The 24,445-nt window shown below is 35.5% G+C and overlaps 8 protein-coding genes and 1 pseudogene across 10 annotated transcripts; 1 reads left to right on the top strand and 8 right to left on the bottom strand.

The window, feature by feature from the left end:
- Positions 1-1,773: 1,773 nt before the first annotated feature.
- On the bottom strand, positions 1,774-4,588 carry LOC9326378 (cysteine-rich receptor-like protein kinase 1). The gene is made up of 6 exons (XM_021013715.1): positions 3,453-4,588; positions 3,237-3,383; positions 2,831-3,151; positions 2,518-2,752; positions 2,289-2,433; positions 1,774-2,190 (listed from the first exon to the last, which is right to left on the bottom strand). The coding sequence occupies exons 1-6, from the start codon at positions 4,195-4,197 to the stop codon at positions 1,936-1,938; spliced, it is 1,848 nt and encodes a 615-aa protein (XP_020869374.1). The 5' UTR covers positions 4,198-4,588; the 3' UTR covers positions 1,774-1,935.
- Positions 4,589-5,406: 818 nt separating this feature from the next.
- On the bottom strand, positions 5,407-5,892 carry LOC9326377. The gene is given in 3 exon segments (XM_021013562.1): positions 5,407-5,484; positions 5,487-5,612; positions 5,614-5,892. Coding segments are annotated over 3 exon segments (273 nt in total). The 5' UTR covers positions 5,683-5,892.
- An 84-nt stretch (positions 5,893-5,976) lies between these two features.
- LOC9329091 (F-box protein At4g22280) lies at positions 5,977-9,986 on the bottom strand. Of its 2 annotated transcripts, XM_021013561.1 has the most exons (8): positions 8,856-9,986; positions 8,630-8,773; positions 8,008-8,564; positions 7,410-7,899; positions 7,154-7,316; positions 6,956-7,079; positions 6,627-6,880; positions 5,977-6,536 (listed from the first exon to the last, which is right to left on the bottom strand). In XM_021013561.1, exons 1-3 carry the CDS (start codon positions 9,726-9,728, stop codon positions 8,298-8,300), a joined length of 1,284 nt encoding a protein of 427 aa, XP_020869220.1. In that variant the 5' UTR covers positions 9,729-9,986; the 3' UTR covers positions 5,977-6,536; positions 6,627-6,880; positions 6,956-7,079; positions 7,154-7,316; positions 7,410-7,899; positions 8,008-8,297. The 2 variants fall into 2 exon arrangements, with proteins under 2 accessions (XP_020869220.1, XP_020869219.1); XM_021013560.1 differs by having other exon boundaries at positions 6,956-7,316.
- A 3,502-nt stretch (positions 9,987-13,488) lies between these two features.
- LOC9326376 (two-component response regulator ARR7) lies at positions 13,489-15,102 on the top strand. 2 transcript variants are annotated; one of them, XM_021014192.1, is made up of 5 exons: positions 13,489-14,013; positions 14,147-14,223; positions 14,433-14,501; positions 14,594-14,664; positions 14,770-15,102. In XM_021014192.1, exons 1-5 carry the CDS (start codon positions 13,866-13,868, stop codon positions 15,023-15,025), a joined length of 621 nt encoding a protein of 206 aa, XP_020869851.1. In that variant the 5' UTR covers positions 13,489-13,865; the 3' UTR covers positions 15,026-15,102. The 2 variants fall into 2 exon arrangements, with proteins under 2 accessions (XP_020869851.1, XP_002893028.1); XM_002892982.2 differs by having other exon boundaries at positions 13,494-14,013; positions 14,424-14,501.
- Positions 15,103-15,223: 121 nt separating this feature from the next.
- Positions 15,224-15,970, bottom strand: LOC9326375 (annotated as a pseudogene).
- Positions 15,894-18,039, bottom strand: LOC9326374 (DNA cross-link repair 1 protein). Its single transcript, XM_021014191.1, has 3 exons — positions 17,532-18,039; positions 17,225-17,445; positions 15,894-17,134 (listed from the first exon to the last, which is right to left on the bottom strand). The coding sequence occupies exons 1-3, from the start codon at positions 17,839-17,841 to the stop codon at positions 16,022-16,024; spliced, it is 1,644 nt and encodes a 547-aa protein (XP_020869850.1). The 5' UTR covers positions 17,842-18,039; the 3' UTR covers positions 15,894-16,021.
- Positions 18,040-18,141: 102 nt separating this feature from the next.
- LOC9326373 (monoglyceride lipase) lies at positions 18,142-18,745 on the bottom strand. The gene is made up of 3 exons (XM_002890265.2): positions 18,633-18,745; positions 18,507-18,545; positions 18,142-18,414 (listed from the first exon to the last, which is right to left on the bottom strand). Exons 1-3 carry the CDS (start codon positions 18,728-18,730, stop codon positions 18,291-18,293), a joined length of 261 nt encoding a protein of 86 aa, XP_002890311.1. The 5' UTR covers positions 18,731-18,745; the 3' UTR covers positions 18,142-18,290.
- A 152-nt stretch (positions 18,746-18,897) lies between these two features.
- On the bottom strand, positions 18,898-19,426 carry LOC9326372. The gene has a single exon (XM_002890264.2). The coding sequence runs from the start codon at positions 19,322-19,324 to the stop codon at positions 19,067-19,069; it is 258 nt and encodes an 85-aa protein (XP_002890310.1). The 5' UTR covers positions 19,325-19,426; the 3' UTR covers positions 18,898-19,066.
- Positions 19,427-19,812: 386 nt separating this feature from the next.
- On the bottom strand, positions 19,813-22,089 carry LOC9329090. Its single transcript, XM_002890263.2, has 4 exons — positions 21,956-22,089; positions 21,541-21,717; positions 20,315-21,016; positions 19,813-20,110 (listed from the first exon to the last, which is right to left on the bottom strand). Exons 1-4 carry the CDS (start codon positions 21,968-21,970, stop codon positions 20,051-20,053), a joined length of 954 nt encoding a protein of 317 aa, XP_002890309.1. The 5' UTR covers positions 21,971-22,089; the 3' UTR covers positions 19,813-20,050.
- Between the last annotated feature and the right edge of the window lie 2,356 nt (positions 22,090-24,445).

Here is a 24,445-nt window from a genome sequence, read left to right as displayed (position 1 = left end):
TGTAAAATCTTATAATATCTTATAAATACCTTGTAAATACGTTGTAAAACCTTTTAAAATACATTGTAAAACCTTATAAATACCTTGTAAAAAACCTTTAAAATACCTTGTAAATTTTTGGCGGGAAAAATTTTCCCGCCAAAAATTTAACGCCAAAAAAATTGCGGAATCACTTTTCCCGCAAAAAAAATTTTTTGGCGGGAAAATTTTTTGGCGGGAAAAAATTTTACGGGAAAATTTTACAAGGTATTTTAAAGGTTTTACAAATTTTTACAAGTGTTTTGGCGGGAAAAATTGGGGGATCACTTTTCCCGCCAAAAAATATTTTGTATTTTGTGGACCTAATTTTGTTATATTTCCTTATATATTTATGATATCTTTTATTAAAAGAAGGGTAATTTAGTCATTTTGTACATAAAAGGGGTATTTTTAAAAATGGATATCCATAGGGGGCATTTTTGAAAAGGGGTATTGAAAAAGGGGCATTTTTGTGAGTCTCCCTATTATTAATATAATTAAATAATTAATTAAATAAACACATTGGGTTATCGGTTCGGTTCGGTTTAAAACCGAACCGAACCGACCCATTTGGGTTGAGAATAAACCTAACCGAATGGTTTGAGTCTAAGCTTGGGTTCGGTTTAGGTCGGTTTGAGTTCGGTTGGGTTGGGTCGGTTCGGTTCGGTTCGGTTTAAATGCCCACCCCTATCTTACTTCATTTTCTCTTTTCTGCAAAAAAAATAATTTTTTTATATCGCATCATACTTTTCTCTTTTTTTCATCGACAATAAGAGCATGTACATTAGTAGAAATCTCAAAAAAAAAAATTATTATCTAATTAAATTTAAATAATAAATGTAAGTGGACCAATACAATTAAATGATGTGGTCCAAAAAGAGTCTTTTCTTATTCTCTCTCTTCCTTTTTAATTTCTATTTATTATTTTATTAGTCATTGAAAACTTTGGGATATAAATGCTCTAAATATATATTTATTTTTACCATTATGGGAGTTTTTTTGCAATGTGCTTTCAATGTTTAATCAATTTTGTATGTAAATTATAGCTAATAGAAGATAATAAATAATTAAATATAGATAGAGAACATAAACTTTTAGACTTGATATATACAAACCTAGTTACACTAAGATTGATATTTTTATTAAAAAAATTGTTACATTAATGATGCTATAGGTCATTACAAGAAATTGGAAAATTTTTCACATTTTCCACTTTTTTGAATTTATCATTGTGATTTACACACTTGTGAAAAAAATTATTTACATGTCATTTTCAACTAGTTAAATACAACAACAAAAAAAAAAATTACTCTCTATAATGCAGATGACATTTTTTTCTTCTCATCCACAACTTAAACTTTTTTACAATCAACTTTTAAATGCATATGTACGTCTTTTCGTACATATGCATTTAATACTTGGTTGTATTGTGTCTAGCGTCATGCATGACGCAACCGACTAATAATACAGTTTTATTCGATATGGAATGATATGTTTTTAATCATTGTTTTCCAAACTTGTTGTTTTATAGTACAAGTTATCTACAAAACAAAGTTGTTAACTTTTTTTTCCATCCATCAGGTTTTAAATTATGTTCCTCTAATTTTTCTTGTTTAAGTATAAAATTGTTATTGAATTCAATTATATTGTAAAATAAAACAAATGATATCCTATCTTTGTTGTAGATACAATTATCACATCCTTCAAAAATTTATAATAACTCGCATCTTTTAGATTGTAAAAAGAATAATGATGTAAGCGAATCAAAACTTTTAGAATCTAGCCTTGGTTCCATTTTTGTTGACCTTCATAATAAAATATGAACAGATAAAAGATTTGAAAAGGAGAAAGAGTGGTGTAAAATCCCTCTTTGAGCATTTACAGAAGAACAATATAAATCCTAAGAAACTGATAATATCAGACTCTAGTCTCCTCATCTGGCATTAGAACACTGGCACTCAAGAACGGAGGCTGTTTCGGACATTCAAATTTACTATCTTTGTTCTTTAACATGAAGACTATCTCAGACATTGACGGTCTTAATTCTACTGAAGATTGAACACACAACAATCCGATTTGGAGAACCTTCAAGGCCTCTTCCTCTGAGAAACTCCCTTTCAACCGAGGATCAATCGAGCGATCTAAAGTGTTTGCTTTAAAATGCTCCCATACCTATTCCAACAAGTCAAAACAAAGCCATTACAGATTTTCACTATGATTCTGAGTGTGTCTTATATCCGTGACTTAACATGGAAACAAAGCTTACTTACAGAGTATAAAACCGAGCTAGTGCCTTGCGTGAATGCGTTGTTTTTCTTTCCAGTAGCTATCTCGATTATAAGAACTCCGAATGCGTAGACATCAGCTTTCTCTGTTAATTGGCCTTTGATAAGATATTCAGGAGCCAAATAACCACTGCAGTTCCAAAGAACAACATCAAATTCCAATACTTTATATTCTAAAAGAAGGATTGAATGAGAAATACACACACACACTCACAGTGTTCCAGCAATTCCAGTATTAGTTTGCGTTTTGTCAGTGCCCATTGAACGTATGAGTCCAAAATCTGCTATTTTGGGACTTAGGTTTCGATCAAGGAGAATATTGCTGGTTTTGATATCTCTATGGATGATTTTTACTTCAGATCCTCTGTGAAGGTATTCTAGACCTTCTGAAATTCCTATAATGATGTTAAACCGTTGCTTCCAGCTCAAAATATGGACTGTATTCTTCACTGCAATTAAAATAACAAAATTAGTTAACACGATGGAATCGATGAATGGGTTAGTTTATAGAAGATGTTGCAACTTACTGAAAAGGATTTGATCAAGGCTTCTATTATGAACATATTCATAGACAAGAAGACTTTTGGGACCTTCAATGCTGCAACCAAGTAGTCTCACAAGGTTCTTGTGTTGAACTCCGCTGATCAAATTCACTTCGTTGAAGAATTGATCCGCCCATTCACGTGTGTTGAAGAAGAGCTTTTTGACTGCAACGATTCTGCCATCTGGAAGAATCCCTTTGTATACAGAACCGGCCCCTCCTTGGCCTAGTTTCAAAGAGTCATGGAAAGACTCGGTCGCCTTCTCAAGCGTCTCGTATTTGAAATTTGAACACGATGGAACTTGAGCTAAACAAAAAAAAGATCATGAATCAAGAAACAAGGAACCTCATACGTAGCTTTGATCCTGTAAGATATTCTAGTCACAGTTTACCTTTCCTTTTCCTTGAAACCCGTCTGTAACTGATAAAGGCACCAAGAGAAGTAAGAAAAGACAACGAAATCGCAGCTATTGCTAATTTCGTAATATCATGATCACTCAAATGTGGAAAAAGCGATGACCTTATAAAGTTTCTCTGATCTGCACAAGAAAGAAACACAAGAGTCATTAAGCTCTTAGAGTGATGTCAACATTCATAATGTTTCATACCATCGTCAGGTTTATGTTCTGCAGCATCATCAAAGAACTTGTGTGTAGAATACTTCAAGTAACACCCTGTAAAGAAAGCGCTAGCTTCATGTCCACCACAAGCTCTCAAGCTCGATCTAGCATTAACCAAACACTCTCGACACGAGTTCTCATCAAGTGTTTGCCAACACTGAGCCAATGCATACACAGCCTCGGCTCTAGTCACAGCAGCTGCACCAAACCCTCCATTTTTAACAGCCTTTAAGGTTACATTAACCAAAGCCTCATCAAGATATTTCCAAAAATCTCCAAACCCTGGCTCTGTTTCCTCACATTTGGCTCTATCGAATCTAGGATCAACAAACTCCTCTGAGAAATCTCGATCATCAAACCGTAAGAAGCATCCATCACTATGAATTCGACCACCGGAACCCGAACATTTTCTCTCGAGCTCCAATCTGCTCTCGTTGAAGCAGTGTCGACAATCGGAAACAGAGAGATCTTCTCGGCACTGTAGAAACACATAGATGGGTGGAGATAGATCGGTGATGGAAGAAACGACCCAGAGCTTGTCTTCGGTAATGTAATCATTGACGGAAGACATTGCTCTGAGGAAATCAAGCTGACGACTAGGGTTTACAAGGAGTTGATCTAAAGGATGACAATTGAGGAGAGATTTCGTAGAAGAAGAAGAGCCCACCGTCGCTAATAGTACAAGGAATGAAACCCAAGCGAGGAATTGAGCGATCGAAGCACAAATTTGCATCAGAAATCCGACGGCGCGTGATCATGAATCGTGACAAAGAAGAAGAAGTCTTCCATATGCAAATCTGCGATTTTTGATAGAGTATAACATCTATGAATCCTCAGTTTCTTCTCTCGCTTGAAATCAACACTTTCTCTTCGTCTTCTTCTTCTTCCTCACCCACTCCAACTCCGCCGTGTCTCTCCGTCTCCACAACGGCGGGTGGGTGGAGAAGGTAGATTAGGTACTTTGTCGTAATAGGAGATGAGAAAAATCGAAGAAGACGAGTCAATCTCTCTGTAAGTTTGGTTCATTGCGAGCTTTGACAGATTGAAAATCTCTGTTTTGGATTCAGAGAAGAGACAGAGAGATTTTGCTTCTCTTGTGCTTGCGTTTGTCTTAATTTAGGGATATTTTGTTGGAGTTCTAATTTTAGTCCCATATTTTATTTTCTTCTAAAAATTCAGCCACTGACACGTGTAAGCAGATTTGTCCTCACTATATAGTACCTAAGTTAATGCACTATCAATTATCAAAGTATCAATCAATTTTGGATAACAAAAGAAAGAGAAAAATTTGGATTGGATTGTCGACATTGATTGTAACCAAAATATACAACGCAAATCAAAGAAGAACTGTAAGAATGGTTTTTGGAAAATCCTAAAATCAGAAAAGGTAAACTCTCTCGGTTCTTTTCTAAGAGGTATCTATCACTCCTAGTTCATTACAAAACGAATCAATTTCTCTAACTCATCAGTATGTACCATGTTCCTCCAGGATTTATGTACGTACAATCCTTCTTCTGTCCTCAAGTACTGGGCTCCCCACTCCCACTTCCTTTTTCCTGAAATGTACTTCTTGCAGTGCCAGAAACTGGGTTTCCAAGTTACTACAACACACAAACAGATATCACTAACACCTCAGAAACCACAAAAAAAATAAAGCACAACATAAACCCAGATTCAAAACACCAACTGTTTTATTCGTTAGTCAACCCCAACGTTCATGAAACAAGATCTAAATAAGGATTTCTCAACCACAAATGATGGGAGTAGTCTCATCAAATTTGCTTCCATGAAAAGCATAGAATAAGAGAGAGATATCAAACAGAAGAAACAAACAAAAAGCTCATACCTCAGTGCCTCAAAAAACTAAGTCGTTCTAGATTAAACCAACACAAGGAAACAAAACAAGTACTAAACAGAATTTTTCAACTCCCACACATAGCTCTTAGATAAATCTTTCCTCGAGTAAGAAAGACTCTGAACTTCTCTCATCAAACAAACCAGAGCAGAGATAAGTGGAACATTTACCTGGACTTTTTTCTCAGATTCCTTGACCTTTGTAAGAATGTTCTTCATGTCTCTACCTGAATTGCTAAGGAAGGCTTTTCTATCTTTGTCTTCAAAATCCCTCATTGCACTTGGAACATGCATGATATCTTTCAGGATCACCAACATCCGAGGAACTAGCGTCATGATCCCAGTGCTCACCTACAAAATACATTCCATTAAAGAGAGTTTCAAGATGAACAAAACGAATATCGTGAACCGCTTTTACGATAAAAAAATACAAAAGGGTTAATTACAATTACCGTTGCAATTAATTGGTCATCAAATACAAATAAGTCCGATACAAGTTAGGGTTTATTCATTAAAATGGTTTATTAATCAATATTTAATACACATCACTACAAAATTTTTGGTCAAATGATATACTTATCGAACTAATTTAAACTATTAACTGTTTTGGATAAGATTTTTCAAACATATATAGAACATAAATATTAATAAAAATATATCCTCAAACTCAAAGATTATTAATCCTCGTCACCGTTAACAAACTAGTCATTTCCCACAAATATGCTAATAATATCTTGTGTTTTCATAGTCATTACACCATATGAGGAGCAAGGAGCCTTAAGTACCATTCCCGCAACCAAAGCAGCTCCCAAACGTTCATCAGGATCCTCACAAGTCACACCGTCTCCTTAATGGCAGTAATAGCAGTGGAGAGATGCACCCAAGTTGCACCCCCACCTGGAACTATCCCGTCTTCGATAGCAGCAAAAGTCATGGTTTCTGCATCATCTATAGGGAGCTCACGGTCCTCAAGCTCCGTTTCAGTTGCTGCTCCGACTTTACTGACAGCAACACAACCATAATTTAGCGACTCTCTCAGCAAGCTTCTATGACTCATACTCAGAATCCGACTTATATAGTTTTTTCTTCAGCTGGGAAATCCTGACTTGTACTTCTTCCTTGGAAGCCTGCATCTGCAATAAGCCTAGTTGAATCTTTGCTTACCAATCGTTGCGTTTTCGACCAGCAAGCCCATGTCACTGGCTTGGTACTCAGCTCCTGGAGAACAACATACATAAAGATAGAAAGTTCAGAGCAGAACAAAGAGAAGATAAAATAAAACTAAACCGAAGCAAAATCCCCACATACCTGTCATAATGACGACAACATTGAGGATATCACAGAGCTTTTCGACAACAAGGATTGCTAAGGCCTCACCTGTAATCCCCTGAAATAATAAACAATGGAGCTCGAAGCTGTGTGTGTGGTCTTCTCCAAAATGGGGGTGATGTCTTTGATTGCAGAGATCTTCTGATCAGTGATAAGCACCCTAGCATTTTCCAACTCAACTAGTACTTTCTCAAGGTTTTTACAAATTGAGGTGAGATGTAACCTCTGTCAATCTGTAATTCAAGGAAAGAAATCAAAGTTAGCCATTGGGTCGACAAATTAAAATTGAGCAGTAATTAAACACAGACCTCCATTCCCTCTTCTACTTCGACCATGGTCTCAAAAGAGGATGATGACTCAATGGACAAGATACCATCACGTCCAACTTTGTCAATGGCATATTGGCATCAGCAATCATTGTTCCTATAAGCTCTTCATTTCCAGCAGAGATGGAAGCAAAAGATTAAAATTGCCATTGCACCACAGGAAGGTAAATCAATAGTTACCTATGATGTCATCACGACCTTTGACAGGCTTAGCTTTCTTCTGCAGCTCTTATATCAAATCTATAAGGCCATAACTATCTTATCGATTCCCCTCTTGAACGAAACAGGATTAGCAACAGAATTGACACTCAATAAGACTAATCACCCTCATTTGGAATATTTACTGGAAAGAAGAGATTTGTTTTGAGTTGCTTGACAATAAGAAGAAGATGATGTTTATATCATATGAAAATACGACTTGACAAAGCCAACTGACCTTATTATCCAATATTCTGGCCAACCTGTTCACTCTCATGACGTTCCCTACTGAGCTCGACCTCACAGAAGAGACTCTAAGGACCTTTTCTGGTGTTTTTCAGTGTCCCTCAGCAATGCTGAGCTTGTCATGCTTCTGCCTGTCTTATCCAACATATGAACTCGCTGTTTTCCCTAAGAGGTTGCTTAATATAATCCCGACCATATAGCTTCTTCCTTTACTTGTTCACTTTGTTGCTAAAGGGATTATGTAAATGAACAGATTGATGTAATCTTAATACCATAACTTATCAAATTCTACATTAGACTGTACAAGAGAAAAGTGAAACTTCACAAAGATTGGATTCATTTATATTGTGCATCAGAAGTAACAATGGAAAAACAGGATATCTCGGTGAAATATAATGAAAAATCCACTCTATTCTTCATCATCTCATCTTAGCCCCTTACCTTTTAATCAGGGATATACTCCTAATGCCAAGAACCAGGACCTGTCAAGTCATGAGGTATTAGGACACGGATGGTTCAAGATCTTGATCAATTAAAGACCTTTGATAACTAAAAAAAAAAAACAAAAGGATTTAGAGAAAGTTACTTACTAGGGTCATCCTGGATGATCATTGCAGGATAACAATAACCGCCCTTCTGCTTATAATGCTTGTAATAACTATTGATAACAACAGAGGCATGGTCGGTCCTCAGTGGTGTTGGATATCAGAATATTTTTGACATACTGGAACGTATTGTACACTGAGAGACTTGTCTTCCAATTCACGTTTGAAACGAAGATAAAACACTAGAAACAGAGCAACTAAAACCAAATGTGCATACAAACCAATAACCGACTTAATTATTCAACTAGGAGGGAACAAATTTTGTTTTTCATGCATTACTTAGTTTTCTCAGAAAACTTGACCTGGATGTTGCAATTGAACGATCTAGGAACCATTAGCAGATCTTTGGTGATTCGAGACTTTTCTTTGTCGTTAATTGCACAAGCACGAACTTTGACAAGCTCAAGACATGCCAGCTTCTCTAGTAAGTGTTTCATTCGCTTTAGCTCTCCACTTTTTCCTCCATACTCAGTTATCTTCAATACTTTCACAGGACATGACAATCCATATTCTCCTTCACATTCATCAGCGTGCAATGGACCCTGAACCAAGAGGGAAGATTAGAGATTTGAGTTTGTCCAATAAACTTGTGGGGTTTCAGTTATACCTTGATGACGAGTGTGTGTAGATTTGGTGAAATCATTATAAGTATTGGAAAATACTTCCAATTGTAGAATTCTAAATCAGTTGTAATAGATAAACGAAACAGGTTGCCGAACACAGGGATTGCTTCGCGGAAATAATAGAACATCTGAAACAAATTAAAAATCAACTAGTCAATAACCATCATACATAGAAAGAAAGAAAGAAAAATAGAAGATATGATTCTTTACCTCTGAAGTTTTAACAGATGATAACTCTAAGACCTCAACATTCGTTAACCCCTTAATCAGATTTGTTGGATTGCTAATACCAAGACAAAAACTAAGATCAAGCTTAGCTTCGACAAGGGATTCAAGATTCACAGTTGGATATTCTCTTGGAACTAAACCAGTGTATTCTAAGTAGGCAAGATTCGGAGTATCAAAAAGCATGTCCCAAAAATCAAGCTGAGGAGTAGACACGATAGTAAGTTTCTTTAGTGTGGAAGAGGACACATTGCGGCAGCAACTCCCATATTGCCAGCTCCCAACACAACGAATGGTAAATTCCTCAAGCAAAGGAGAAGCAAAAAGAAGCTTTCCCAAAACACAAAAATCAGTATTGTAGAAACAAATCCGCTCAAGAAAGAGAGTCTTAAGTGATGGAAGAGAAACATCCTCATCAGGTAACATAGCCTCGAATCTCCCTGTTGCTAGTTTCAGCTCAACCATTGTATTATTGCAAGTGAACATCTCAATAGGCAATAAAATCGCCTCTCTATGAGGCCCAGCGATAACGTCAATACCAAGATTTACGACACCACGATTCACCAATTCAATCATCCACCAGGTGAATTGACCCGAGTCGATACTCTTTCGACATTTTATTGAAAACTCCCTAATGGGGAAATTGCTTGACACAACCAATACTCTATCCACAAAATCAACGAGACTTTGTCCACAACCACCCACTTCAAGATCATCAACTAAACAAAGATTCGGTGTCAAGGCAAACAGATTACGCCATCGTTTTGACAGGACAGATGTTAAAGCAGACTCTTTTGTCGGAAGGAAAGATAGAATGTGGCAAATTATCTCATCTGATAGACCATTGATCCTATCCATCCTTATAAAAACAATCTGAATAGAGATTTCAGATTTTTTAAAAAAACTGAAATTACAGAAGATTTGAAGAGAAAAAAAAAAAAATTACTTGCTTTCAGACGATCGGGCAGAGGAATAGATTCACATTTCGAAGAAGGGATCTTTCCTTAATTTTTAGATCCCAAATTTGCAGAAAATTTTCTGTTTCGAAATTCGAAGAATCGGTGTTACTCTGCAAAACCTTTGTTTAGATGAAGAAGAACAGAGAGAGTACACGTGGGACTCTTCTTTTTTTAACTCAAAATTTTGTTTCTCATTTCTGACCAAAGAAATTTATAAATTGGGCCTATTTTGTTCACAGTACAAGGCCCATCAAAACATTGCTTACATATTCTGAAGGATAGATCATCAAAAGGCAGTAGATAAAAAAAAAATAAGTTGCGGTATAGTCAGTTTTTGAACATAATTAGAAAACTAGTCACCTTACTATTTACAAAATAGGTAACGGGCTACAGGGATCCTGGAGTTGCACTCAAAAGGGTTTCTGATTCCGGTTGATATATGTAGCGTAGGGCCTGGGCGTTCGGATATTCGGGTCGGGTTTGGGTTGGGTTTTTCGGGTTCGGGTTTTTCGAGTTTAGAAAACTAAGACCCGTTCGGGTATTTTAAAACTTCGGGTTCGGGTCGGGTTTGGATCGGGTATTTCGGGTTCGGATTCGGGTTTACCCAAAGTATCCAAATATTAGAAATTTTGTATCCGATTCTATGCAAAGTATTGAAAAATACTCAAAAAAATCTATAAAACCCAAGTATTTTAACCCATATCTAAGCCAAAGTAGCTAAAACATCCGAAAATATCTTAACATCCGAATAATTTAGGCACTTAGATTATTACAAGTATAAATATTACTAATATATTATAACTATGTACTTATATTTTGGGTATGTTCGGGTACTTGTTCGGGTTCGAGTTCGGGTCGGGTTCGGGTTCGGGTTCGGGTTTTTGGATTGTGAAGTTTAGAACCCGTTCGGATATTTTAAAACTTCGGATTCGGATTCGGATCGGATTTTTCGGGTCGGGTTCGGTTCGGTTCTTCGGGTTCGGGTATTATGCCCAGACCTAGCAGCCATGCTATATGGAAAACATTTGTTATTTCATTAAATATCTTTTCAATACGTCCCTTTAAAAACCCATTAGTCGCTTAGATGGTAAAATGACAATATATCACGTTGGAGTTGGACTTGACTTATATATTGGACAATTTCTTTCTTAACTTTTGATGTGGAACGTTGGTTTATACCCAACAATCTTTCCTTCAAACCAAAGACCATAAACATTGGGCTTCTTCTCCAGCGAAACCTTATCACCCTAACTCAGCATCTTCTTATTTGCAAAACTCTTGAGACACCTTTTTATCGTGTAACATTGAGGGCTTCTCTCACACCGATCATAGGCTTAAACTCACTTTTCTAGTTCTACTTTTTTCAACTGATACCAATTTTTGGGTTCTCTACGCTCATTCCAACTTTTCCATTAATATGATATTGTTTGTTTTGCACCCAAGTAGCAAAATCCGCATGGATTTGTTTTGGGTTCTTTCAGTCCAATAACAAATATGTGCTGGGTTAAACATGTAGACTTAAAGTGGATAATATCATACTATAGGGAGCTGGATTGGGCTTGAAAAATCCGATATTTCTTCCGTGTATAAAACGCAGTGAAAGTTTAAAACATAAGCCATTAAAAGTCTGGGTGGGAAAAAGCTTATGAAAGTAAGGTTTGTTCCGTATAAAAGTTGCAGTGATATCGAACCAACCTTTGAAATCTAAGAAAATGTGAAACATATTGATGTTTTTTCCTTTTCTTTTCAGTAATGTTCTTACAACCAATGCTTTTTAGCACGATCATCAAATGTTTGAACATATGGAAAAACATCGTAATAGTTTTACTTTTCTTTTTCTTCAAATGACTGACTCCTTTTTCTTTTGAAAAATCATGTTTTTCGTTAGTGTTAGGTGTGAAGGCCATCATATTTTTGCTAGATTTTTGTAGATATCCGATATCTCAACATTGATTTTTGTAGATATCTATCAAATCCATATTAAAAGTTTGCTAGATTTTAAATGAATGCTAAGAAACCAATTTTCTTTAGAATTTTTTTTTGTTCATGTCCTCTCACAATCGGCTAAAAGATGTTACAAAATATAAAGGATCCTCCTCCATAACTTTTGAAGATTTTACTCTCTCTCCAGATTTTGTCCAAAATGACTCACAAAACCACACAATGGTCAACTTAAAAGATCACTAAACTTAAATGAAATGATGACAAAAACCCTTTTGTTGCAAAATAAAAACCTTTTAAATAAGAGATACTTATATGGTATGGACGTATGGTGGATGTTGTCCGAGTCTTATTTCTAATTTTATTTAGGGATATCATGTTTGACACTTATTTATGGATCTTATAATATACGTTTTTTATAATTAATTTGAAATCAAAATATCATGTCCTGTTGCCTTAGTCCTCTTGCAATTCGTTTAGACAAAAGGATCCATCCACCAGCAATACTTTGTCCATATTTTTCTCTCCAGATTTTCTCCAAAAGCAAGAGAGATTCACAAATCACACACAATGGTCCACTAAACAGAGCGCCTTTATTGCATTACAAATCAAATCAATTTAATAAAGGAAACTCAACTGAAAACGATGACAATAAAAAAATAAAAATGTGCCTTTTGTCTTTAAATAAAATAACCCTATATTGACGTAGAGAAAAAAATTAACTCGTACTCCCTCCGTATTTTAATAAGTGTCGTTTTAGGATTTTCTTTTTTAAAAAATTAGATGTCGTTTTCAAATTTCTATGCAAAATTTTTTACTTTTTAATGTTTTATGATATCATAAAACATTAAAAAGTAATAAATTTTGTATAGAAATTTGAAAACGACATCCAATTCAAAAAAATAAAAATTCTAAAACGACACTTATTAAAATACGGAGGGAGTACAATACTTCTTACCAAATTAAAAAGACAACACTATGTTATCACTTATCAGTTATCACCATCATGCCATTATTTATATATATTTTTATTAGAGTATAAATGAATCATTTAACGAAAAAGATAATCTCTCTGTTCCTAAAAGAATGATTTTCTAGAGATTTCACATATCTTAAGAATCATTGTTTATAGTTTTAATAAACTATGAACCAATAGTAATCTGAAATAGTTAATCATTATGTCTTGAAATCTACGATTTATTAATATCAATTAATTAAAATTAAAGAAAAAATCTAGAAAATCAATCTTTGTGGAAGAAACCCAAAAACTAGAACATCAAACTTGAAGGAACGGAGGGAATATATAAAAGTAGTGTTAATCATAAAACTAATATAATATTGAAATTAGAATCAAATATAGAAGTCGATTAATCGATCATTGATTGATATAAATGCATTCAACAAAATGCAAAGTAATAGTAGCCGACTTGAGCCGGGCCTTGTGGCCTAGTGGTAAAGGGGTCACAACTGTGACTTCCGCCACCAGGGTTCGAGACACGGCCACTGGCAGATTTACATAGGGGAATTGCCAGCCTCGTGGAATTAGTTCTTGGGCCTAAGAAACTTTTGGGAGACCCGCGGTTATTAAAAAAAAAAAAAAAAATAGTAGCCGACTTGGCAAAGAAAAAAAAGAGAGAGAGGTAAATAAACTAAAAATGACTAAAAGGAGAAGGAAAGTCCCAGGTCACGAGGGAGTAGTCGCTGTCGGATTGAAAGAAACAGACCAAACAAAGATTTATGAAATCTTAAAAAAGATTCGGTGCCCAAAGATTTTGACCTTTGATTATTATGTTTTTCTGACACTTCCCCAAACACATAACATCAACACTTGACCCATTTTTAAGATTTTGTTTCCTCTTCAAAGATCTTCCCCGCAAGATCCGATCTTCCAAATCTCTCTCTACTACTATACTACTTATTAAACCCCACCATCTCTCTTTCTTATTTATGTCACCTAACCTTACTTTTTCTTCTTCTTCTTCTTCTTCTTCTTCTCCTTCCTTTTATCACATTCATTCCTCAGTTTCCTTTGTCTTCAATCCAAAGCTTTCCTCTACTTGGAACCAATCTTCTCTCTTTTTCTTCTGACTTGACAATGGCGGTCGGTGAGGTTATGAGGATGGAGATTCCAGCCGGTGGAGATTTGACAGTTACTACTCCGGAGTTACATGTTCTTGCCGTCGACGATAGTATCGTGGATCGTAAAGTCATCGAGAGGTTGCTTCGTATCTCTTCTTGTAAAGGTAAAAACCCAAAACCAATCTTTTTTTGCTCTGTTTTTCTTCATCAACAAACTTTCCTCTGTTTTTAGTTATGAGTGTCTCTTGTTTTTGCCTAATGTTTAATCAAAATTTCTTGGTTTTTTTGTTATTGCAGTGACGACTGTAGAGAGTGGGACTAGGGCTTTGCAGTATCTTGGCTTAGATGGAGGCAAAGGAGCTTCTAATCTTAAGGTAATTAAGGAACAAATCTTCCCTCTTTTGCTATCTACAAATCTGTTTGGTTACTGAGGAAAGAAAGAGACCTCTGCATCTTTAGCTCTTGCTTCTTGTCTTTATTATCAAATAGGATTTAGATTTGTGTGTTTTGGTTATAGGATCTGATTTTTGTTAAAGTGTATTATTAATATTCTGTGATCTTTTCATTATAACAGGATTTGAAGGTGAATTTGATAGTGACGGATTACTCAATGCCAGGACTAACAGGATATGATCTCCTCAAGAAGATTAAGGTAATAATAAGGAATGATAGATTTAACAATCTGAGAAAAACTTGAATACTGTTATTATGATGCTCATAATAATACTCAATTGATATGTGCAGGAATCTTCAGCATTCAGAGAAGTACCAGTAGTGATTATGTCATCTGAGAACATCTTACCTCGTATAGAAGAGTAAGTACTATTTTATAATGTGTAATAATAATACAGACGACATCATATTTGTGCCTGCACTGTGATCTAAACTGTGTCTTATCGTCTACTTCTTCTTGTTTTTAGATGTCTCAAGGAAGGAGCAGAGGAATTCCTGTTGAAACCAGTGAAGCTAGCAGATGTTAAGCGAATAAAACAACTTATATTGAAAAATGAAGCTGAGGAATGCAAAACCTTAAGCCATTCCAACAAGAGAAAGCTTCAAGAAGACTGTGATACATCATCATCATCATCATCAAGTCATGATGATTCTTCTGTCAAGGACACTCCATCTTCTAAACGGATGAAATCAGAATCTGAAAACCTTTCTTCTCTATTTTGAAATATATATATAGAGGCTAAGACCTTCGCTAACACTTTTTGTTAATATTCCTCATCTAAGTTTTTTGTTCATTCGTTTTTTGTTTTGGGGTTAAGACAGAGACAATCTTTTAGAGAGTTGTCACACTACTCATCCTTTTGTTGCTCAACAAAAAAAAAAAAAAAAAAAAAGCAGAATCCAAAAACGTTAGACAATTTGGTAACCGTAATCCTCATATTTTTCTTCACTGATCTTCACATGGAAACTCGAAACGACACAATGGACAAAAGTGATTGGTCGCAAACCAGTCTACAATACACTTTTCGTCAAACTCATGTCCACATGGTAAAGTCGCAACTCTTGCTCCATCCTTAAACTCTTCCAAACATATTGTGCACTTTTTCCCCACCTCCAGAGCTAGTCTTGTAGTATATTTTCCTGGTCAGACACCTGACAGCGAGCTTGCTTGCGGGTCTAAAGCGTATATAATTATTGTTCTCACCATCCTCTATAATCTCATCAAAGAAAAGAGGAAGACGATCACGAAAAATCAATATCAGAAACAGAGCACAATCTGTGCTATAATCACGTGAGGAAGTCACTTGAATGATACGATCGTTGGCTATTTCGGTCAACGCAAACAAATTGGCTTCGAGAGGGAAACCTGCTTCCATCAAAAGATCATTAAGGTCTTCTCTACTACTAAGTACTTCATCTTCCATGACGTACTCCGCAGAATAATTTAGGGTTCTTTATTTTATTTTGTTGCATTGTTAATGGAAGAATCAGTGTGGTATTTTATAGAGGTGCAAGATTTTATCAACCTTTTATAAAAAAAAAGAAAAAGATTTTATCAACAATATCTTTTATTTGAAAAAAGAAAAGAAAAGAAAAGAAGAATGTATCAATTTCTGTGTTTGAGTCATCATAATACTGTGTTAAGTTACAAACTGTATTCTCAAACATTAAGGAATTGAGACTGTACGAATGTGATGAGGCTAAGCTGTCAAACGCAAGCTAGAAACTCAAGTGATTCCGAGAGCGTTTCCTAGCGTTCATGAGCTCCATCAATGATGGCAGCGGCCGAGGCACAGGTGCGTTCATTGATCTGTATAGCTTTCTCAAATCCCCACTAAGATCCTTGCAAGCCTCCTTTGAAGTAGAAAAGCTTGTACAAGATTCCTTCTCTATTGTTTCTTCTTTAGTATCATCTTGTAAAGACTCAATTACTTCCTGTACATTCAGCTTTTCCAATACCGGCGAGCTTTTGGTGAATACACATTGAGTGTGTATGACTTTTCTCTCGTGTAGTTGATCAGATTCCTGAGAACTTAGCCTTGCTCTCCCAAACAGAGTTACAGGTAGATTCTTTTCAGGGGATAAACTCAGAAGCTTTTTCTTCGTGCTAGAAGATTCGATTACAGGTTCTAGCTTCAATTTTGCAGAATCCAGAATGATTTCTTCACTCATGAGACAACAACTAAGAGCTACTGTGTGAGTATCAGCTGCTGCAACTGGAGAAACTTCCATGTCGATGTCTAGAAGCTTCCAGAAAGGGTCATCAGGCGAAAACCGACTGATAAAACAGTTTTTCTTCACATAGTTTAGTTCCATTGCTCTACAAGAAGGAACCGTTGATACAACCCATTTCGGAGAAAGAAGTTGCATCGCTGATTCCAATTCTTCACGGGATGAATGCATTGAGTAACACACATGCCAAAGACCAAACTCATCCTTGACAGCTTCACTAAACCTAACTTTTCTCTGCTTTTGAATGCTTCCACTTTCCCAATCATCTTCGTCATCACAAACATACCACTGCGCTGAAGGACGGATGATAAGAGGTTCACTCTGAAGTTTCGATCTGGCCTCAGCAAGTTTCGCACTTGTTCTTTCATACAGTTTAGGGAACCCACTGAATATGTGAAACCGGGAAGAAGGATCTTCAGAGACAATTTCAGGAACAATTACCATTAACGATCTGAAACATTCCAAGTTTGTAGCTTTGTCCACATAAATCTTGGAGCCAAACGTTCTAGAAACTTCTAACAGAACATCCTCTTGTCCCAACATATCACAAGCAAGATATACAACTGGTGCATCTGGATGGTTCCATATGCAATTGATAACCTGAATTCATGAGCAAAGAAATTGCAATGAAAATGGAGAAACTTTACACAGAAACGATTCCAATACTTAACGAAAAGTGCTATGATTCACCTGTCTAATAGCTGAATGCTTACTGGGAAACCTCTGAGAGTGAGAGGATTTCCCAAATGTACAATCCAAGAAAATGTAATCAAGACAACATTTTGGAGCCACACCATGTCTTCTTCCAACATATTTCTCTGGTAGACTCTGTAGGCAATCTAGTGTAAGCCTACAATCACCAGTGTGAAGTATATTACCGAAACTTCCTTCAAACAAGAACATGACGGCTCCTGAAGTTTATGAAATTCGTCAAAATTTGGAAAAGCTAAGACTTTCACAAATCAAAAAAACAATTAAAAGCTACGAAGGAAGTTACCAGGACAATGATTGGCATCAAAAGCAGTAACTTTAAATTGTCCATCAGGATCATCAACAATCACTGATTGCCCAATTTCAATCCTCACGAAGAAAGACTCATCAAGCTGAGGGTGACGTTGAATAAGAAGAGAGATGGTGAGGGAAGTAGAGTAAATTGGGAAGACGACGATGTTGGAAGGAGAAATCCCGACGGTGTGATCTTTGTGAGCGTGAGTTAAGAAATGATGTCTCTTTATTCTCTTGGTCGTCGTGTATGGTCCAAAAGTGTCGACGGCAAATGGTAAACCTCTTGGCATCTCTATCGACATCACGGCCGTCAAAATTCCTCTAACGGCGGCGATGGATGTAACCGATGGCTAGGGTTTCTGCTTCCGCCGATAATTTTAGAGTGGAAGGTTGATTCCTAGGGTTTTGGGTTCTCCGATTGATTTACCGAATTCAGATCAAAAGATTGTTTTTGCAGAAGCGAGGGAAATTTTCCCTCTGAGACTTTTTATATATATTTTTTTTGTTAAATTGTATTTTTATATAATCTGATTCGATTATAGAAATAATAACGAATCAATTAGCTGCATGCTAATTATTTGAAAAATAATTAGGTGTGGCATACACAAGTTTTTTTTTTTGCAAAACAAGAGAGAGAAACTAGCACACCATAAACTTTCGGACGAAAATACCCTCCAAAATAGAGAAAATGACACATCACCACCATCCACTGCTCTTTCTCCGATCTTCGTCTCGCTACCATCCCGAAGCTTCAACAATCGATCCAATATGAATAATGAAAAAAACAATATTTCGTCTTCATACCAATCCAGTCCATTGCGTATACACCCAAATTACTCGAGTTTAACTGCTTAGCGAATTGAGAATATCTTCCACTGCAATTTAATAACAATTCACAAATTCATTTAGGGATTCATCGAAAAACAGAGACAAAAAAAAGAAAAAAAAAGGATTGATTTTTTTTCACCTGTGTTCATTCAATCCATGGATAATAATCAAAATCCCCCTGAAGAGACAGACAAATTCAAAATTGATAAATAAACAAATTAATCAGAGAATTCTAATTCCTGCATGCAAAAATCGAAAGGCTTACCTAAGTTCGCCGGAAATAGGCAACCACGACCGAGAGAATAAAGCGTTACCACGACGGCCATAAAACAACGAACAAAAGATCTCTCCATCTCCGGCCATCTCAAGAACATAAAGGATGAAGATTGTAGGGGTAATTTGGTCATTTCGTCATTAAACCAAAACACCATTTATTTACGAAACCACTTTTTCTCCTTTGACTTAATTATTTTCCAGTCTTAGGGTATGCAGTGTAATTACTCAATAATAATTTAAAGCTGCGATTAAAATTAAAGAAAAAAAAATCAAATGATATAATCCCATGAATTCAAACTCGAACAATTTACTACAATAAACAAAACATTCATCAAATCAAACAAGCTAAAAATATATAGATCAGACATAATAATATTTGCCAAGTGGATAATTCAAACTATAATCATATACAAGGAGTCTTTATTATTTGTGTGTGGTTTTGTGATACTTGTCTTTGACCCAACGAAAACCAATAGCAGAACCAGTCTTGAGCTTCTTGAAACCAGAAGAAGCTACAGCTTTGGTCTTGTCTAATCCTTGTCCCATTTTCTCCTTGTACTTAGCCGTGTTTGACGTTGTTCCACTTCCGCTGCTTCTCACGACGGCGCCACTGCCGACTTGGCCTCCTCTGGCAGAGCCGCCGCTATTGTCCCACTGGTCAGCCCACGATGTTCCGTTCATTGTATATCCTCTTTCTCAAAAGCTTTATATCAAAATGAAAATTGTATTTGAAGGTCTTTTGTGATTGTACCTCGTTTCCTCTGTTGTGAATTTATTATATAGTATATACACATTCATATTTCAAGAGACGCGTTATCTGTGGTCAAACCTTGTGTTCGTGAACAAATATGACTTCTATTGATTTGCTTCTTCTTTAACTTTATTTTATAAGAATCAATATTCTTCTGGAACATTCGCTGGAAAAACACACAAAATTTAATATATCCAAGAATCACTCGTGGGAAATATTGTAGTAATTCTTTATATTTTATAGAATCAGGTACACATTGTGGAAATTTCTTCAAATTTGCGGAGTCTCTAGACGAAGACCCTTCAATATTTTGAATTGTATACGGTAATAAGATAATATTTTGACTTGTATATTGAGACTTGTATACCCTGAAGTTGAGATATTCTAGGCTTTTGGTTAGTATAAAGAAACGACGTCGTAAGACCAAAGTCACCAAGTGTGATAAAAAGTCAAAATTAACGACCAAAATCACCAAGTGTGATAAAAAGTCAAAATTAACGAACAAAATTAGCTTTTTTCCATAAGTTTTATAAGCTGAGAAATGGGGATATATATGCTACTAATCTTACTACTACAGCTACTTTCTCTAATCAACCATTTTCTCCAAGAAGGATCAAATGAATCGATGACAGGAATCTTCGAAGATTACTTGTGAGTCAAGGGACATCATCACATTGGCTCTGCTGCAACACTTTCTTCTCTGAGAATGGTAAAAGCTATATGCCAACAAATAAACAACAAAAAGGGGGTCAGAATCTTGAGTATTTATAGAAGAAACCCACGAAAATTTCAAGACATTATATATACATAATGGTAACGAAAATTCACATGGACAAATGACCAGAAACTGTCACAGCAAGAAGAAACCAAAAATTCTCCAGAATCAAACAATAGATATTTACTTATATAGATTCACCAACCTGACGAGCGACCTGAGCTACACGTCGACTATCACGAGATGGTTCAGTACTGGTGAAAGAATCCAAGTAAGCGTTGTCTTTCTCACCAGTCTTCTGTCTCCTGTTTCTGCTTTCATCATCATCATCATCATCTTGTGAGGAGGAACCTCCTCCTTCAGGGCTGTTGCTGTTGCTGCGCTTCCTCTTATACGAGAATTTGATACACGGTTTCTCAGAAGGCGACAAAGGTGTAGTAGAAAGCTCAATATCATTCTCTTTCTCTTCTTCCTTCCCTGCTTCTGTAAGTGATTCCACATCAGCACAATCTCCATTGCCCATGTTCCTTTCCAACGCCTCAGCATCTCTGCGTCTACTTAGTATGGAAGGAAGCGTATGAAGACAAGGATCTTTATTCTCTTTATAAGAACACCGATTAATACTTAAATCTCTGTCAGTCATATGTGGTTTGATCCCATTAGCCACTACTGATCTCTCATGGTTGCTAGAGTCCTCGCGCACTTGTAAAGAAACTGCTTCATTGGGGGTTTTCTCTTCTTTGCTAAGATTTGTTTGACAACCATTTGTCAATTTCTCCAGGAGATACCGAGATTGTCGTAACTCCATCCTTAGCTCTCCTACTATATCTTCAGCTTCACCAAGTTGAGCTTCAAGTTCCTCAATCTTTTGCTGCTTCTTCAAAGATATCATTTCTGCCTCCTTTACCTATAACCACAGATTCTTTTTTATGGAATAGAGTTGATGAAGAATATGCAACAGAAAGGAATAATAAAGCACAAGTGACAGTGAAGTCTATCCTTAAGAAAATGTGCCACAAATCTCAAGTCACACAGCTCTAATCATTAGTGTAAACCAAAGAACAGTTACTAGCCCATGCTACTTAGGATCCTCTCAACAAAAAGAAACTCCTCAATTTTATGGTAGATTCAGAATATATTGCGAAAATAATTTGACACAAGTCTTTCTGCACTATGTATCTGCACTATAATGACCATTAGAATTCATAGACGGTAAGCAATGAATTAAACAAATGAAATCTATTTCCAAAACAACATTTGAACTGTTAAAGCTTTAAGGATTATGAAATCTATATAAGCTCAGAAATGTCAAAACTTGATCCTCAAATCAATGTCAAAACAACATCAGCTCATGAGAAACAAATTAGATGATGAAAAGTATCTTCAAGTTTAAGAATCCACAGAAACATAAATCTAGAATTGTAAAATTACCTTGGAATCATACATCTGTTTAAGCCTAAGACATGTACGGAGAGCCTCATCTCTAACCGCAGCAAGCTCCTGCTGATACTCACGCGCTTTCTTCTCAGTGATCATAACACGCGCCGCCGCTTCCTTGGCTGTGTTCAGTATTGTCTCAGCGTAAGCCTTCTTCAAGGCGGTTAATTTCTGCTACCCAAAAAAAAACGAAACAATTCATCGCAAACCCAGAACAGAAGAATCAAAACCCATATGCGAAACATCAATCCAGATCGATATAAGAAACAATAAACGAAATCAGAGACAACAATCAAGAGAAATAAAACCTAGAAGAAACAGAGAAGGAACTAAAACTCGTTTTTTTTTTCAATTCGGAATGTGAAGTCGAACACGGCGGAGATTTAGGGATTGAAAATGGGATTTTTACCTCTGGGTCGGTCATTAGGGCTGAAAATGCGGTTACCGAGAGGCGAATTTTTTTTCCGACCGAAGTCGCGAAGAAGAAAAAGAGCGAAGTAGAAGAAGAAAAAAAAAAAGTGGTTTGGTTTTTTTTTTTTCCTAATGTTTTCGCCTTTTTTTCCTTGAAGAATCTGTCAGTTAGGAACGGAAAAGGGATATAACTACATTAATACCCCTGACTTTTCCACTTTATTACGAAAACACCACATTCCTTCACTTCACAAAATGTGTAAAACGGCGGTTCGGTTTCCCGGTTTTCCTCTAGATGGTTTTCGTTTTTTCTTCTATAGAGTAGAATAAACACGTACTTGTATCACAGAATCGGTATGAACGAACACTGTTTGAATTAAAATTATCATTCATGTTGGTACGAATCACTTAGCAATACGTGTTATTCAGTTTAGGTGAATTGTGTAACATAGATTAAGTACATATATATCATAGTATATGTTTCATTGTTTGGACATTTGAACTAATTTTAAAAGTGTTCAGATTCTATCTTACCAAAGATACGAACAGTCTGATGAACTAAAACCATATTTATTTGTTTTGTCCAAACGCTAATTTACTTGTTTGGCTTAGGTATACACGCTACAACAAAATTCAACAAGTATGATACGTGTTAAGGTATCTATGGTGTGATGCACATTTTGTGGTTCCATTGTGGATTGTTAGGTATTAATCGTTCAGATTATCTGTTGTAAAGATATATAAAGAACGATTTCATAATCCTCTAACAAGTCTGGTAATTAATTTATAACAAACAAAAAAAAGTCTGGTAATTAGTGTAATAGGTTAAAAAAATACTCCTAAAATTTGGTATGAGTCAATAATGTCTTGTTGTTGCCGTGTGAGTGTGGAACAACTCGAGGTTTTCAAATACTCCTTCTGTTTCATAAAGAGTGTCATTCTACCATTCTTCACACAAATTAAGAAAAATAAACAAATTTCTTTTCTAACCTTTATTAATACACTAGATAATACCCTCTCTCTAATTAATAAGTTGAAAAAGTATGGATAAAAAAGAAAATTGGTTTTAAAAACTGCATTGAAAACATAAAACGACACTCTTTGTGAAATAAGATTAAAACCTTAAAACGATACTCTTTGTGAAACATAGTACAATAAAAGGTCTTGGGCTTGTCAAGTGGGAAGTGGAACATCATTCAATCTTTAAAAACCTGTTTGAACATATATTATTTTCTGTTTTAAGTACACAATCATGTGTTCTCTCATGAATCATGATCCACCACCCTCTTCTAAAATTCTGATTTAGGAAAGTCGCATACTCATCCAAATTAGCTAAAGCGAAAACTAAAAGGAGAAAAGTCTCTTTTTACTGGCTTTATGCAAACAACTCCTTTAACTTCATCTTTGTTGTGTGAAACCAAGAAAAGGTATTGGTGGCTTCCATTCCTAACCAATATTTGTGCTTTGCCTTTTTATTTTTCCTTTTTCCACGAAAATGTTTGATTAATACTTAGGAGATTTGTATATCTTTGCGATGCATGTTATTGAACCCGGCCCCATGCTTAAACTTGAATAGGATGATCATGACACCACGTTATAAGTAAAAACCAGTAGCTAGATTAGAAAGTAGTGTCAAAAACTTTTATAAAGCAACATAGTAAAACGTGGTTTTTTAGGGGGTGTATTGAATGAAGGATTTGGGGTGATTTCTATTAAAATGACAAATCATATTATTTAAACATGAATTTAAAAAAAAAAAATTAATTAAGTGTTATTGAATTAGTGATTTTAGAGATTTGAAAGAATTATAATAATAAATTTCCTAATTCACCAAAATCATCTCAAAACTCAATAAAATTCAAATCACTCTAAATTCATCATTTGATACATCCCTTAAGTTTCTAGTGTGATTTTTATACAAGAATAATAAAAAGTACATAAGGAAAATGAAACTTCTAGAAGAAAGAAATTATGTTACATTTATACCTATAATACAACGAAGATAGCTCTTACAATCTTTAGAGACTCCGATTTTTTTTTTTAAGTCCTATGATCAATGAGAATTGTAAGGAAATTGTGTTTGGATTGAACTTCTAATCTCTTATTTATAAGTAAGAACATTTAACTGACTGCTCAAACATCGGTTATATATACGAGTACACTAATTATTATGAACAATCATACATTATTGATCATATTGATAATTAAAAGGTCAACACCTATTCAGAATCACCATTCTCTAAAATCTGTGTGAATTCAATTATATTTTCATGAATTTGAAAGAATGTGGTTATATAGTATACTTTTGTGATTTTGTGTCAAAGATAGAGTTTAGAGATATGATCCACAATCCGTTAAAACATGATTATTCAGTCGAATTAATCAGTATTTTGTGCTAAATAGTGTTGTGCAATGTGAATCGATCAGTTTGTAAAGTATAAGGATCACATACTAATCATTCTTTAGGGGATTATCATTATATATGGTT

Source organism: Arabidopsis lyrata (genome assembly GCF_000004255.2).
Source record: "Arabidopsis lyrata subsp. lyrata unplaced genomic scaffold ARALYscaffold_1, whole genome shotgun sequence".
In the NCBI taxonomy this organism is placed as follows: domain Eukaryota; kingdom Viridiplantae; phylum Streptophyta; class Magnoliopsida; order Brassicales; family Brassicaceae; genus Arabidopsis; species Arabidopsis lyrata.
This window is presented reverse-complemented; position numbering and strand designations above follow the sequence as displayed.

Coding starts and splice junctions, on each gene's coding strand:
- LOC9326376 (XM_002892982.2), top strand. CDS start 13,866: ATGGCGGTCGGTGAGGTTATGAGGATGGAGATTCCAGCCGGTGGAGAT. Junction 14,502..14,593: donor ATCTCCTCAAGAAGATTAAG/GTAATAATAAGG, acceptor TGATATGTGCAG/GAATCTTCAGCATTCAGAGA. Junction 14,665..14,769: donor ATCTTACCTCGTATAGAAGA/GTAAGTACTATT, acceptor TCTTGTTTTTAG/ATGTCTCAAGGAAGGAGCAG.
- LOC9329090 (XM_002890263.2), bottom strand. Junction 21,017..21,540: donor AACAGATGTATGATTCCAAG/GTAATTTTACAA, acceptor CTGTGGTTATAG/GTAAAGGAGGCAGAAATGAT. Junction 20,111..20,314: donor TAGCTCAGGTCGCTCGTCAG/GTTGGTGAATCT, acceptor GTTGGCATATAG/CTTTTACCATTCTCAGAGAA.
- LOC9326372 (XM_002890264.2), bottom strand. CDS start 19,324: ATGAACGGAACATCGTGGGCTGACCAGTGGGACAATAGCGGCGGCTCT.
- LOC9326373 (XM_002890265.2), bottom strand. CDS start 18,730: ATGGCCGGAGATGGAGAGATCTTTTGTTCGTTGTTTTATGGCCGTCGT. Junction 18,546..18,632: donor CCTATTTCCGGCGAACTTAG/GTAAGCCTTTCG, acceptor CTGTCTCTTCAG/GGGGATTTTGATTATTATCC. Junction 18,415..18,506: donor CATGGATTGAATGAACACAG/GTGAAAAAAAAT, acceptor ATTAAATTGCAG/TGGAAGATATTCTCAATTCG.
- LOC9326374 (XM_021014191.1), bottom strand. CDS start 17,841: ATGTCGATAGAGATGCCAAGAGGTTTACCATTTGCCGTCGACACTTTT. Junction 17,446..17,531: donor TGATGCCAATCATTGTCCTG/GTAACTTCCTTC, acceptor CATAAACTTCAG/GAGCCGTCATGTTCTTGTTT. Junction 17,135..17,224: donor AGCATTCAGCTATTAGACAG/GTGAATCATAGC, acceptor TCATGAATTCAG/GTTATCAATTGCATATGGAA.
- LOC9329091 (XM_021013560.1), bottom strand. CDS start 9,728: ATGGATAGGATCAATGGTCTATCAGATGAGATAATTTGCCACATTCTA. Junction 8,774..8,855: donor CATCTGTTAAAACTTCAGAG/GTAAAGAATCAT, acceptor AATTTGTTTCAG/ATGTTCTATTATTTCCGCGA. Junction 8,565..8,629: donor TACACACACTCGTCATCAAG/GTATAACTGAAA, acceptor CTCTTGGTTCAG/GGTCCATTGCACGCTGATGA.
- LOC9326378 (XM_021013715.1), bottom strand. CDS start 4,197: ATGCAAATTTGTGCTTCGATCGCTCAATTCCTCGCTTGGGTTTCATTC. Junction 3,384..3,452: donor AGAACATAAACCTGACGATG/GTATGAAACATT, acceptor TTTCTTGTGCAG/ATCAGAGAAACTTTATAAGG. Junction 2,434..2,517: donor ACTGGAATTGCTGGAACACT/GTGAGTGTGTGT, acceptor TTGGAACTGCAG/TGGTTATTTGGCTCCTGAAT.